Below are 15,357 nucleotides of genomic sequence, written 5' to 3' on the forward strand. Positions count from 1 at the left end.
TTAGCTGATTGTTTCGGTGGGCATTTAGCATTTAAATATAAAAATACAGCAAAGATATCTTTATAATCGTAAAAAAAAAAAAAGCAAATTGGTAGAAAATATCTTTAGGGGGAGGGTCCTGTTCCATTGCACCTTTTAAAAATTTAGCATAATGTCTTCCACTTTTCTTCCAAAGTTTCATCCTGAGGTTAAAACCTGAAAAAGAATGGCGAGTGTCTATGAGGATTTGAAATTCAGTAGCAAACCCTTCTTATTTCACACAACACATTATCTGGGGCAGTTGGATTTTGGGGGTTCCTCGTCAGAAGGGTCCAGCCCTTTCTTATGTGGCCTAGGATTTTGCTGATACCATGCTTACCAGAGGCTATCTTGAGAGTTTTCTTTTCTTTTCTTTCTTTTTTTTTTTTGGCCGTGCATTGAGGCATGTGGGATCGTAGTTCCCCAACCAGGGATCGAACCCATACCCCCTGCATTGGGAGCACGGAGTCTTAACCGTTGGACCACCAGGGAAGTCTCAAGAGTTTTCTTATTTATTTATTTATTTTTTTGTGGTACGCGGGCCTCTCTCTGCTGCGGCCTCTCCCGTCGCGGAGCACAGGCTCCGGACGCGCAGGCTCAGCGGCCATGGCTCACGGGCCCAGCCGCTCCGCGGCATGTGGGATCTTCCCTGACTGGGGCACGAACCCGTGTCCCCTGCATCGGCAGGCAGACTCTCAACCACTGCGCCACCAGGGAAGCCCTCGAGAGTTTTCTTAAAAGAATATCTGATCATGTCATTTCCTTGCTTAAAGCCCTTCAGTGGCCCCCAGTGGTCTCCAGATAAGATTCTAATTCCTGGAAACAGCTTGCAGGACACCTATGCTCTGACTCTTGGCTACTTCTCTCTCCCACTGCCTTCCCTTCCGGAAGGGCAGGACCTGTGCCTGCTTTCTTTACTGCAGTGTCCCCGTGCCCAGCATACTGCTTGGAATACTATGGGCATCAATAAGTATCTGTTAATGAACAAATGTATGTTTCTGCCTCTGGTGACTGCGTGTTGGGCATCCCACCCCCTCTTTCCTGTCCCACACAGCCCCCACCATTGTCCTGCACCTGGGTACAACTGAGTGTGCAGGGCTGGGCTGGGCTTCGCAGGCTTGCTCACCTAACTGCAGGATACAGATGCCCATTCGCTCCAGTATGAGCTGTAGTAGCGGTCCCGGGCTTGCACGCGGACGTTGGCATATTTGTGGCACATGACCTTGGCTGAGGTTTTGTCCGTGAAGAGTTTATCTTTCTGCAAAGGAGAGGGAAATTTTTGGCAACGCAATCACAAGGTGGGCTGGGCATATTTTGGCAAAGTACAATCTCCCAAAACAGCCACACCTTGGTCTCAGGGCACCACACTCGCAGTTCATAGGGGTGTGTGTAGAACTTGTGCCACCTACTGACAGCAGCTCTCAACACAGATGCGGCTTTTCTACTTTATAAGTCCAAAGCCCTGAGGGAGAAATTGTTTGGTCCAGTTTTCATCTTTCTAGCACAGTTGCCTTGCATGAAGGCCCCATGTGCACTCACCGCAGTACTAGGTCAGTGGTGGGACTGAGACAGATTTGCTGTCCCCTGGATATTCTGAAATTCCATATCCTGATCCTTTTATCAGAATAAAATCTGTGTTCAAGCCCAGGCATTGCTATTTATTAGCTCTGTGGACACAGGAGAATATCTTAGACTCTCTGTTTCTCAATTCCTCATTTGTAAGAGAGGGATAATAATACTTACTCCCTCATAGAGTTGTAAAAGTTCAAGTAGCAAGGTATTTAACCATGCAGAAAGTGCTCTATAAATACTACCTATTAATAATATAGATCTTATATTGGGAAGTACATATCAAGATTTTAAATAATTTTTAGGTAAAATCTACTCCAGAATAGCCCTTCCCTTCCACAAAAAAATTCTCAGGGAGTACCTGAATCACTGAATTTCTACCACGTGCTAAACACTGTGCCGAATAAGGCCTTTGTTTAGTGATTTCTAAAACTGGCATCCAAGGAGTCTCAGGCTCTATAAGAGGGCCTCTAGAACCTTGGGATTATGATGCTCAGGCAAGAAAGTTTGAAAGCCATTGTCTTAGCCAACATTCTGTTCAATAAGATAATTCCACAATATATGGAACAGCCGGGAATTATCTATTTTGGATGAGACACAGCATGAATGTTCTATCACCCATTATATTTGTGAATTTGAAACATTTTTAGGCTCCTAGAGCCCAGATTTCCTATATCAGGACCAATTCTGAGAGCAAGATAATGTTCAACCATACTGGTGGCAGTAGGGTGTTAGGTGCATGGCCTTTGTGTCCTGGTTGTGCCACTTTCTAGCTGGGTGACCTTGGGCAAGTCACTTAACTTCTCTGAGCTTCAAAATCTTCACTAGTGAAGTAGTACGAGTAACACTGCCTGCCTTTCTAGGGTTACTGTGAGAATTAAGTGAGATACGCAGGGAAAACCCTTAGCACTGTTTCAGGCACATAGAAAGTGCCAAATAAACATTCGCTGCTATTATCATCATTAATCTCCTTGATGTGGGCCTACATAAACCTGACTACAGAATAGACAGCACCTGAATCACATCTTACCCTTTCTCTCTTGTTCTTGCCCTGGACCTGAACACAAAATGTCAGGGAGAAGTAGGAATGTGGGGTGCTCCAGGTGTCAGGGTACTCCCAGCTGACCTCCACATGCTGGGAATTCTTTAATGGCTTCAGCTGCAGGTTCTTGGGTGGGTCTGGTTTGACTGTGGAAGAGAAAGAAACACCCTTTATTTTGCTAATGGGGCTTTGGGGTAACGTAGTTCTGGCTTCTGGTCCCACTTTCGCCTTTGACCAGCTCTGAGTCCATATCATAGTTACTTAACTTCTCTGAGCACCTGGTTGGCAGACGTGAGACACCCCTGCGGCTGGCGCTCACGCTGGTGCCTGTACAAGGCAGCCGTCACCAACTGCTGCCTCCTCTATCGCTGAACCTGAGAGAGGCTCAGAATCCTTCTCATCCCTGCGCAGTCACAGGGGCCCTGGTGGTGGAACCACCTCTGCGTGGTGCTCAGAGAAAAGTTCTTAGAGACAAGACACTCACGTCTGGGCTTGCAGTGAAGGACCACCCTCTCTGTAATCAATCCCCCTCTGCACCAAACTCGGAATTGGGCTGAGCCTCTTGCTGGGGACCAGATGAGAGATTTTCCACTTAGTGCTCTTTCTTTAGCCCTTTCGTGGAATCTGACACCGACTTGTCCTATGGCAGTTACAGCCAAATTGTCTCTATGCTCGGTCACTCATTCATTCAATAAAAAGCCCCCATTATGTGACAGCCACTGGACTGTGCATGGAAAGCACAACAGTGAGTGTCAGAAAGACTCTGTCCTCGAGTAGTGTACATTTTTCTAGGAGGGGAGGGGGAGGGGAGAGAGTCCATGGAATGGGCTTGGGCTCTCTGGATCTAGCTCTCCAGAGCTAGATCTCCACACAAAGACCAAGACTCCTAGCAGATGCTCCACAAATATTCTTTCCTCTTCTCAACACAGTGGCATTTTCTTTCCTTTAGGACTCAGCTAAATGCCACCTCCTCATAGAGACCTTCCTTGGTACCCTATGTGAACAAGACCCCACCCTCTCCTTTCCACCAAAGGCAATCTCCCCACAAATGCTAGAGCAGGTTCTGTGATTCTATCACTTTTTATTTCATGATGCACGTTCACTGGATAAATGGTAAAGGAAATGACAAATGGCAAAAATCTCCATCTTCCAACGGAAAAAAACAGACATCCATTTTGGAGGGGTTTATATTCCCATAAAGAAATCTCTTTTTCAAATGCTACAGAAAGATTGGTTGGGAATAATTGCAGTTAGTAGGGGAAGCTCTGGTTCTGCATATGAATGTTATGCTTGAGGGGCTGCTCTTGAATTCATCATGGAAGGGGCCTGAGCAGCAGAATAGAAGTGTAGCCAAGAGCCTGCTTTTTCTAGCGGGGCAGATCCAGGTCTGAATTGCTATGTGTGAGTTCTGGGGCAAGTTGTTTAACCTAGCTAGGACTCAATTTCCTCTTCCTTAAAATGCAGACAATTGTATCTACATTATAATTATTTTTCGGGGCGGGATGCAGAATAAAAGAGAGAATGCGTATAAACCCCTAACCCCAGTGCATGGAGCATTGTTAACGTGATGAACCGGCGTCTATCTTTATTAAGCACATATAATCAAGCAAACTCACTGATGTCCCTGATGAAGAAGCTGCTGGTGTAGTTTTCATACTTGAGCTTATGAACAGCTTCCACCACGACCTCAATGGGCAGGCTCTCCTCGGCGGCTGGGCAGGCGCTGCCCTCCTGACACCCCACTGTGTACTTCTTATACTCCCTGTGGTCCACTCTGACCCTCTCTGCTGAGAGCGTCGCTGCTCCACACGTCACCCCTCGGGGGTCAGAGGAGCTGAAATCAAAGACAGATATTATCCTGTGTCACATGATTGCAGGCACGTCCCTACCTGTTGTAACCAGACAGCTGTCTGAGGACAAAATTTCTCCAACTGGTTTGATTTCTCTCAAGGGGGTAAGAAGCTGCCCTCCCCATGAGAACAAGCGTTGCTTTGAGAGGTAATAATTGGGTTGGCCAAAAAGTTCGTTCAGGTTTTTCCATAAGATCTTACAGAAAAACCCTAATGAACTTTTTGGCCAACCCAATACAAATGTTTGCCTCTGGCTTAAATGAATCTGAAAACTTTTAGATCCAAAGCTCCTGGTTAAATCTCCTTATTAAAATTTTTAACTCATTTTCTGGACTTTAATGACAAAATCAATACATACCAATTTTAAAAAATTAAAAAGATAAAGATGGTGTATAAATGAAATGTGTATGTCTCTTTTAACCCTAATCCCCTTTTTAACCCTAATGTCACTCCTTAGATATAAATACTATTCCTGGCTTGTTGTAGCCCTCCAGACATTATTCTGTGAATATTCAAAGCAATCATATATCCACATGTATCAATATATATGCATACACACATATTTATCTATATATACACACATAGATTTTATTTTTATGAAATAATATCAAATTATATATATATATATATATATAAAATTTGGTGTACATAATTCTGCAACCATCTTTCCCCCTTCTGAACATATTATGGGGGGTGCTCCATGACAGACCACATGGATTGGGTTATTCACTTTGAGGACTGCACATTAAGCTGGGGTATAATGTACCACACTTTACTTAACATTTGCCCTGCTGATCACCAAGAACACCACAATGAACTCTTGCATCTATGTCTCTCTGCACTTGTATAAGCATTTCTTTAGTAAGCATTTTCATGTTAAAGATAGAATAGTAAGACCCCAAAGGTTATACTCAGTTAAATAGTGGCCAGGTCAGGATGATCACCTAGGGTTTACTCTGTTTTCCTACACTGTTTGGGAACTTTGATGAGAGGGAAGGAAGTCACACAGCGGGTTAATGTAGGTTCTGTACTAAGGGAATTGGTTTCTCGGGGTAAGCCCAGCTGCATAGGACAAACAGTGAACTTCAGATTGGTGGTGTCAGCAGAAGAAAAAGGAATTGAAGTGGCCCTGGGAAAATTTCTAGAGGCCTCACAGAGTTTTGGAGTCAGCCTCAGGGCTTGCAAGATCTATGCCTAGAGCTCTTGTTTCTATTTTCGACTGGAGGTGCAATTTCGGCAAGTCCTTCACAGCTTCAATTTCCCCTTTTATCACCGCCATCCCCACCCCTGCCGTGGTGCTATGAGCCTTAATGAGGCATTGCCAGGCAATTTGGATGAGTGGGTTCAAACACAGCAGAGGCTCTTCCCAGGCCCCAATAATATCCTGTTCTAATGCATACATTTGTTCAGGCAATTAGCTTAAATCTCCATGTTCTCTCCCTAATTTAGACAAGGGTGTGTGTGTGTGGATGGGGGGTTAAAAATATAGGATTGGCTTTATTTTCTCCCTTATCATTAACTGATGGGCCATTGCTAGGTTGCCCTTATTTTCTTATCGAGAAAGTTCTAGCAAAATGCTGAGAAACCCGAATGGTTTCACTTACCCTGTGCTGCTTTGGACACTGAATTTCAAATCAGTACTGATTGCTGTCAGCCACCAGCAGGTGAAATGTCCGGAATAATTCTTTGCCTCACATTTTATAAAGCTCTTATTTTTGGGCTCTGGATTTGAAAAGAACAAGAATTCAATATTTAGGGGTTTTCTTTCTTTTAAATTGCAAAGATTTTTATTGCGATGAATCACAGGCCACCAAATGGTACAAGAGTGAAGATCTTCCATTTATTTCCTTGGAAAATCTGCTGTTCCCCAGGCAGACAGTCAGCGAGGACTGGGAATGTCCCAATAGGATGCTGATTCTGTATGCCACACACCCAACATATCGGAGGGGGGTATTAATATTTTTCAAGGCTATCAGCCCAGTGCTGAGTTACACACTATGCACATTAACTAACTCCCATTAGCCATCCAATAATATCACTGTTATTTAAAAAGAACCTCAGGAAAAGCATCTAGACTTCCCATGAAACTCTCTCAACAGGAGATTTTGATGGTTGATAACCCAAAGTGTACAGCAAAGGAAAATGTAAGTTTCGGGTGGTTTCAGTAAGACACTTGGTATTACTTCATTAACTATACTAACCATGTCTTGCCTTTTAAATTTTTAACTTTTTTATCTCTTATGGAGCAAAAGAGAAAATTGATGCTACCCAAGGGAATGGAATTACCTTTCTGGTCCTTTAAGATATCAGTGGACCAGATTCCGTCTTCCTTTTTGTGAAGCAGCAGGAGCGAATGGCTCAGAACCTCGCCTCCTTTGTGACAGGTGTACTGCCCAGCATCTCCAAACTCTTTGATTTGGATGGTCAAGGTTTTGCCAGAACCCAAGACCTCATCGCTCTGGTCTGAGGTCCAGGTGATGCCATCTTCTTCAGGGGTATCGCAGGTGAGAACCACCATTTCTCCAGGGGCGTCAGGATACCAATCCAATTCTACAACATAAACTGGAGAGCACAGGGATTGGAGAACCAGACTGTGATTTTTGGATTACTCGGTATCTGGATGGCTAAAGCAGCACAACCTTGCTCATAACAGCAAATGCTTGGTAAGATGATCTCAGGTTTTTGGGCACCACTTGAGTTCAAGGTTGTGGAAGAGAGAAGCAAAGAGTTTAATAGCTGCCATAAGCTCATTAACTGCCAGGCTGCCGTGAATAATTAACCTCTGATTAGCTGGCAGATGAGGAAAACCTTGATATACTGAAAAATGCAAACAGCACAATATTCTTTCCCGAAGGCCTGGTGGATGTAAGAAACTTCCAGCACAGTTCACATTCAGAGAGAATAAGTGTTGAGAAAGACTGACCAGGACTGAGATCCTGTCCCCAATAGCTGGCTGGGGAATTTGGAGAAAGATACTTAATTACCATGAGCCTCAGTTTCTTTGTCTGTAAAATGACAATAATAATAGTATCTGCCTTGTAGGTTTGGCTGTGAGGATTAAATGAAAAAAGCGTGTAAAACACTTAGCACAGAACCTATCACTCAGCATTGGTTGTTATTGTTATTCACACACCAAAGGTCAGACAACTGCATGAGAAAATGCCTTCCAATTTTCCACGGGGATTGAAGGATTTATTTCCAACTGCGTGAAACTCACCAATGGAGATTTTCATTCTCTCTGTGTTTTTAAAAGCTATTTTACCTTCTTAGAGGCAGTTCAGTAGATCTTAATCTTTCCGTTTTATAGAGAAGGGTACTGAGACCAAGAGGTTAAGCAAGGTTACATCAAGTGAGAAGCACAAGAGTTATATCTCAGAACTTCTGTCTCTGCAGCTTTGCATTGGATCTTTTTTTTTTGGCTGCACCGTGCAGCATGCAGGATCTTAGTTCCCTGACCAGGGATCGAACCCCGGCCCTTGCTAGTGAGAGTGCAGAGTCCTAACCACTGGACCACCAGGGAATTACCTGCATTGAACCTTTAATACCAGTATCTAAACTGGCACTTGAGGAATGGCCTAATATAGTATTTCAAAGAGTATTTCACATCAAATCTTCATTCATTCATTCATGCACCAATTATTAATTAAATAGAATTGTTTAATGCAGTACTTCTCAAAGCATGATCATCCAACTACTACCAGCATCACGTGAGACTCTGTTAGCATTGCAAATTCTCAGTCGCTGAGTCAAGAACTTTGAGACGGGCCCAGTGACCTGTTTTTAACCTCTCCAGAAGATTCTGAAACCCACTCTAGTTTGAGAGCCACAGCGGTGAAAAGCCTGGATGTTGGAACCACACAGGTCTGAGTTAGGATTCAGCTCTGTCTCTTACACTGGCCTGTGGCCCTGGGCAAGGCATTCAATTACTCTAAGCTTCAGGGTCATTATCTTTAAAATAAGCAACATATTAGTACTTGATCCAGAAGGTGGAGATGTGGATCACATAAGCTAATTTATATAAGAGCTTGACACTGCCCTTAAATGAGCTGTAACTGCTAGCTCTTGTGATTGGCGTCCAAATGTAAAGCTGTTGTGTAATATAAACTTCCCACTTGACATCAAAGGGCTTTAAAACTACTGAATGGGTAACAGAGACAAGAGGTAAAAAGCATCTGGGCCCCAACTCTTGGAAAATGGTCAGCTGTGCTGACATAAAACCATGTGGCACCTTTGGCTTTCTCTGGTTTCTCTGTGTCCCACTGGTGACTGACCAGCAAGGCTATTTTCCTGTCACAACTAAGATTCAGAAGCCGAAGACCCTTGCCCAAGGGCAGGGGAAACAGCTGCAGGCGGCAGCCTGATGAGGCACATCTAGAACCTAATGCTTAGCTGCATCTCATCTTGTCTCCAAAGCTGCACGCCCTCTCAGTGTTTCTCATATTGACTTTCTGGAATTTCTGTGGTTTACTAAATCAGAAGTAACTAAGGGTGTACTATGAAAGGGCCAAAGCTCCTGAGCTCACTAAAAATCCCAAGGTTGGAAGGAATCTGGCATAATCATCTGGCTCAGGGCTTTGTCCTTATTCAAGGGAGGGTCTAAAACACTCAGAACCTCCTGGGGCAGAGCAGGGATGGCTGGACTGTCATCTTCCAGAAATTCTTAAGAATGGAGGAAGAGCCCCAAATTTCTTTCAGGGACCCAGTTTAGTGTTGTATTCTCCTCACTATTGAAAGATCATTTCTCATCACCAGCTGCAATGTCTTCATTTTAAATGTATGCCTATTTCCTCTTGCTCAGCTGTCCAAGGACAGAGGAAACGATTGCTCATGTCATTCTGGTAAAACCTTCTTCAAATACTTAAGTTCATAAGCGTTGAAGTGAGACAGAATTGGGATCAAGTTCCTGTTCTACCCTTATCAGGTATGTGAAATTGGGTAAGTTAGTTAATCTCTGTGGCCTCTATTTTTAATATCTGTAAAATGGGGTACACACAGTCCCTATCTCTTATGGTTGTGGTGAGAATTAAATGAGATGCTGGCCTCAATAAATATCAACTATTATTATTATTTTATTATTAAAGACAGTAATTGCCAACATTATTATGTTGGCTTCAATGAGAAATATCTGAGCGTCTTTCAGGAACAACTAACAATCAGTTAATACATACTTACCGTGTGTGAGATACTAGAAGGATAGAGGGAGCACCTTATTCTAATAATACCTATCTATTATTCTACTAATAATTTTTATTGATCACTGGGAAAGTCAACAGGTTCTCCTGAATCACCAGAGACATTATTTTAAATAACCAAAACAATAATACTAATTAACATTTACTATCACTTCATTATCTGTTGAGTTGTCTTCTGCATTCACTAGTACATTTAATAATCTATGTAGTAGATATCACTTCGTAATCCTCAGTTTACAGTCGAGGGAACTCAGGCTCAGAGGTGACCCAGCTCAAGGTCACATAACCAATAAGTGGCAGAATCAGCCTTGAACCCAAGTCAGTGTGGGTCTAAATTCCATGCTTTCCCCAAAGTGCTTGGTCAGAGGTAAGTCATCTCGGTGCCAACTGAGGGGGTAATATTGCGTGGTGGAGTGGAAGATGTTAGAACATAGTTCTTATACTTTTCTAATCTTTCACTTTGGAATCTTAATCATATGATACAGCTGGTTTTTAGTAATAATGGCAAAATCCATATCTCTTTTCCCACCATAGTCCATAAAAATCTTCTTCTCTGGCATCTAACATGAAAGCCAAACAGTATAGATACCCTCAAGCCATACAATAATAGATACCCTCAAAGGTAGAACAAGGACATAGGGCCCGTGTTATCCCAGAGTGATGGCTTTCACTAGGAAGACCCAAGGCCCGCCCATTTCAGTCTGATTTCCCAGCAGGGGCTGCCTGACAGTCCTGTCTTAGATCCTGGGGCCTTCATAGAGAATCAGGAAAGGCTGGTTACCATTTTTCTCCAGTTCCCATATAGCCATGATGGGAGATGCCAGCAAAACCAGGGAAAACCAGGAGACAACCAACTGCTGAGGGTACATCTGCAGGAGGGGGAGAAACAGAGGAGGAGACAGAGGAAAAGAGAAAGAAGAGGAGGGATAAGAGAAGAGAGAATGTCAGTAGTTATGCAATCACCTTTGGAAACCATATTCACATTCTATGTACATTGTCTTTAATCTTTATCTTCCTCTTTCTTCTCTACACTGTCAGGTTAATACTCAGTGAATTCCAGGAGCCCTCTGCCAGTCTCTGGGTAAGAACATCTCCAAATAGAGAAGCGCAGACGATCTGCAGCTGAAAGACCTTATGGCCAGCTATCTGATATGATGCTCTTATTTTTAAGATGAGAAACCTAAGGCTCAGAGAAGGAATGTGACTTGTCTAGATCAACATTCAGTCATTATTTACTTGGTACTTCCTGTGTAAAGGGCACTGAGCTAGAGCAGCTGAGAGTGAAAAATGATTTTTACCTGGACCCCGACTTTTAGGAGCAAATACTTTCATTCAACAAATATTTCTTAAGTCAGTGTGTTAAATGCCTACCCTCCAGTAGGGGAGATGAGCTACATACCCGTATTACAGCAGCACAAGGCAGTATATGCGGTGACACCCAGGACTAAAGGACTTGGGTTGGGGGGCATAGGGAGTAATACTGAAGTGATCTTTCAAGTTCTGGCAGTGAGTCCAGCCCTTGTTGGTGAGGTTTCCTTTCTCTCCCTGCTTAAGACTGTAACTGTTCCAAACACAAAGATTATTTCCTCCCACATAAGGTAACCAGTAGTTCTCAAACTTGAGCATATGTCAGAATAACCTGGAAGCCTTGCTAAAGCACAGATTGCTGGCCCCCATTCCCACCCTGACCCTAGAATGTCTGATTCAGCAGGTCTGGTGGGGCCTGAGAGTCTGCATTCCTGTACGTTTCCAGGGGAAGCTGATATTGCTGGTCTGAGGACTACTCTTTCAGATCCATTGGTTTAATCCATGTTCAAGGTTCAGAGCCCCTTCTTTGGAAGAAGACCATAGAATATTGATATATTCAACATGAAAATGAAATGCATACTTTTGTGCTAAATCAGTTTCACTTATAATGAAACTCAGTCTAGATTAGTATCCAGGGTTTATGAAAATCTTCAGACTGACAATTACACCCCACCTGTGAATTAGGTGGAGATGATTATTATTTATTTTCAGTCTGATTCACCTCCTTCCATCTTGGAGAACACCGACGTTCTGTAGGAACATGGTTTCAGAAACCACTGGGCTATATGAAGAACAAGAATCTTTTCACAGTTTTCTGTGAAATACCTTAAAAATAAGCATCCCTTGGTTGGGGTAACAGAATATTGACAAATCATGGCTTTGTCAGAACTGCTGCTAATCCTAGGGCAACTTTGCCACGTATTTTATTCCCTTATATCATAAAGGTTGTGAGTGGCAGAGTCAGGAGCAGAAGTCAGGCCTTCCCGTACACTCTTGTCAGCACTCTTGTCACTGCAGCATGCAACTTTCAAGGGCACATCTATCAATTTAGTCCAAGTTATGACTGTAGCAAAGTTCTAGTTGCCATGGAGCACCAGTTAGTACATTTGTAGGCTTGGAGTCCAGCAGCATGGACTTGAATTCTGGTTGCACCACTCATTAGTTGTGTGAGATCAGCCAAATTACTCTCTGAGCCTCAGTCTCCTCATCTACAAAATGGGTATAATACCCATCTCAAAGGGTTGTTGGGAGAATGCAATGAGATGGCATATTATAGAAGCCAACCAAATGTGTTAGCTTGTACCCAGCAGAAGAGATAAAGGAAAAATTTGATTTCTCTCTGTGTTGTCTGTGATGGATAAACAAAAAAGTCATGCCTGGCTGTAGGGAAATGCCCACAGAGGTACTGCAATTGCACAGGCCTATACAACTCAGACGTCAGCACTCTGGGAATGGAAATGGTAGAGATTCCTGGCACCTCCTGGTGAATCCTTTATGCTCTCTTAACACTGTGGTTTTCCCTTTGGCTAAGTGCCCAGCACTTCCCCTCTGGGCCTCAGATGCATCTGAGAATTTCAGGTGAACAACACTTTAGGGTCAAGGGAGCCCTGGTGATGGTTCTAAGAAACAGCTCCCATTTTTGTATCACCTACATTTTAAACCACAGGACACTGGCAGAAGGTAGAGATGGTGGTGGGTCACTTTCTTAATCAAACCCAGGGGAAACCAAAAAGGGGCAGCATGCAGTTACCCTGCTGTTTTCTAGATCATCTGATACCAAGGGCTTGGATTCCGGTTTGACCACTCACTAATCATATGATAATGGCCAAATTACTTTCTAAGCCTCAGTCTCCTCAGCTGTAAAATGGACATAATACCCATCTCAAAGGGTTGTTTGGTTGTATCCCACAGATCACATTTTCTCGGCCTGCTAAATTTGAGAGTTTTAAGGATTAAACGTTTTAAAATGTAATTTCATAGGTTTTCTAAACTCTTGAAACCCTTGTATGAGGGACGCAGGGACCCCAGGTCCTGTGGTATGTTAAGGCTCCCTAACTCTGGTGCCAACATGGGCATGCCAGTGACACTTGACTAGGCATCTCTTTTTTAAGTTTTATTTTGTTCATTTCTTTTTAATTAGAAAAGAGAATTATTATTTAAAAATAAAAAGACATAGTCACAGAAGGCTTGTGTAGCATATGCAAAGGGTCCCATTTCTAGAGACAGGCAGTGCTGTGTTGGTATCCCAGCTCTGCCACTTGTTAGGTGTGTGACTCTGGACAAGTCACTTGATGTCTTTGAGCCTCATACTCTTAATCTGTAAAATGGGAACGCTGCTGTGATGAAGAGGTAATGAAAGAATTCACATAAAGTATCCAGCATGGTGCCCTGATGAAGTCAGGACTCCTGGCTGTTTCCTCTCAAAGCCCCATTCCTCCTTTGACAGTGCTTACATAACACAATTGCAATCATATAGTTACTTCTTTCATGTTTGTCTTCCCCACCACACTGAGCTCTCTGACGGCAGTGATCATGTCTGTCTTATTCCACACTATGTCCCTGGAGTCTAGCAGGGAGAGTCTAGCTCAGAGGGATTTCATTAATTATTAGAAGAATGAATGGACAGAAATAGTAAAATTTCAGACTCTAGTAAAATGAACTCTAAGAGGCTGCCCAAATTCTTTCTAATACCTTGAAATTCCTTATTGAAAAAAGTGGGCCATCAGCTCAGGTTTAGTAATCTCTTTGTTAAAATGATATTTTAAACTGATCATTATTTTTTTAACCTGAAAATTATTGCACACGATTTACCTAGGCAACTATAAGACACAGTAAAGATTATCTTTTTTTTTTCCTTCTCACAGATTTTAAACTTCAGAAAGTAGTTTTAAACATTGGTGTTGCTTTCAGTTTTTAAGTGATTAGTTAATCCAAAAGATCTGGATAACTTAACTGTCAATCCAGTTGACTGTCACAAGCCCACGACAAATATGGGACCAACTATGCTTATAACATTCAATTATGAGGTATAAGAATGAATTCATTTACTTATTGGATTCATTATTACTTACTGAATAAAAGGCTTTTAAAAAGTTTACAATAATAAGGGAAGCACCACTCACTTTATACAATCCTTTAACTTATGAGCATTAATATTGAGGAACACACTTTTATATACATACCACTTTAAAACAAGACAAACCTTTCTATAAAATGTGCATTTGTTCACAGACCTTAATATACAATTATTATTAGTTGACTTTTAAAATGAATACTTTGTATATTAATCCCCAAAGCACTGACTTTTCACTAGTGTCCCAGCAGGTAAGTCACCAGGAATGCTTCTAGGAATTCACCCACTCCACAATGCCTGGTACAGGGGTAGCGCATGAATGGTGTCTACCCTTGGACAGCCTGTGGGCCTGTGGAAGGGGTGAGAGGGCTTGGGCAAGTGCTTACCTTGCTTCTGGTCAGGCTGCAGTGTTCCCTGGGTCTGAAACCATTTGTTTCTTCTGCTGCTGCTACTATTGGAGCTTATATACCCTACTCCTACCAAGCTTTCTGATGGAAACTTAAACTAGAAACTGACTTGTTCCAAGTTGCAACACTGAAAACAACTCTCACAACCTTCTGGGGAATTTCAAGAAGTTCCTTTTTTTTTTCTCTGTGTGTATCAATAAGGCAGAGGGAACACAGGCATCAAAATCCCAGGTAATGAACTAAGAGGAAATGACTTTTGGGTGGGGAAAAAGGAAGGAGATGGGATGGTCACTTCTTTGGGTTGACATCATGGCCAAGGTGGTTAGAGACAGTAACAGGCAGCCTCCCTGGGCTCCACAGACTAGAGGAGAAAGAAGGCCAAGGAGAGGTCACACAGGAGGATGAGTTCAGGACAGGATCCAGCAGTTGTATGCTAGAGGGTCCAAAAGCAAAATCTATGGTTCTCCTGAGGTTAAAGAGGATGAGATGAAGTGCAAAAGATTTAGTATGTCCGGAGCATCCTCCCCCCACATTACTCCTGTAACATCTGGATTTCAGAAACACACTTTTACCACCCCTTGTGCTTCATGCGCCACACACACACATGCATATTCATACAGACACAGCCTTCGGAAGATGATAAATGTGTGTATTACTAATAACATTCAAATCTGTAGGAATACTGCCTATGCTCATAGGTACTCAAAGATGGATGGGAGCAGAAAGTGAAATATCCACAGGCATATATACAACTGATGCCACACTCAAGGCACACCACTTTGGGCACCCAGACTATATCTTCACACTCATTTTCACACAAATCTATGTCCCTAGGAGCTCTACACAGATGCACAGAGTTAGCAGAACTATCTAGAAATTTCCAGCTGAATTTGACATT

General features: G+C 42.8%; 1 protein-coding gene across 1 annotated transcript; it reads right to left on the reverse strand.

The window, feature by feature from the left end:
- Positions 1-1,144: 1,144 nt before the first annotated feature.
- On the reverse strand, positions 1,145-10,540 carry IL12B (interleukin 12B). Its single transcript, XM_030841251.2, has 6 exons — positions 10,453-10,540; positions 6,766-7,041; positions 6,084-6,201; positions 4,246-4,463; positions 2,618-2,775; positions 1,145-1,276 (listed from the first exon to the last, which is right to left on the reverse strand). The coding sequence occupies exons 1-6, from the start codon at positions 10,538-10,540 to the stop codon at positions 1,145-1,147; spliced, it is 990 nt and encodes a 329-aa protein (XP_030697111.1).
- Positions 10,541-15,357: the final 4,817 nt, after the last annotated feature.

This window comes from Globicephala melas, chromosome 3 (genome assembly GCF_963455315.2).
Source record: "Globicephala melas chromosome 3, mGloMel1.2, whole genome shotgun sequence".
Classification (NCBI taxonomy): Eukaryota; Metazoa; Chordata; class Mammalia; order Artiodactyla; family Delphinidae; genus Globicephala; species Globicephala melas.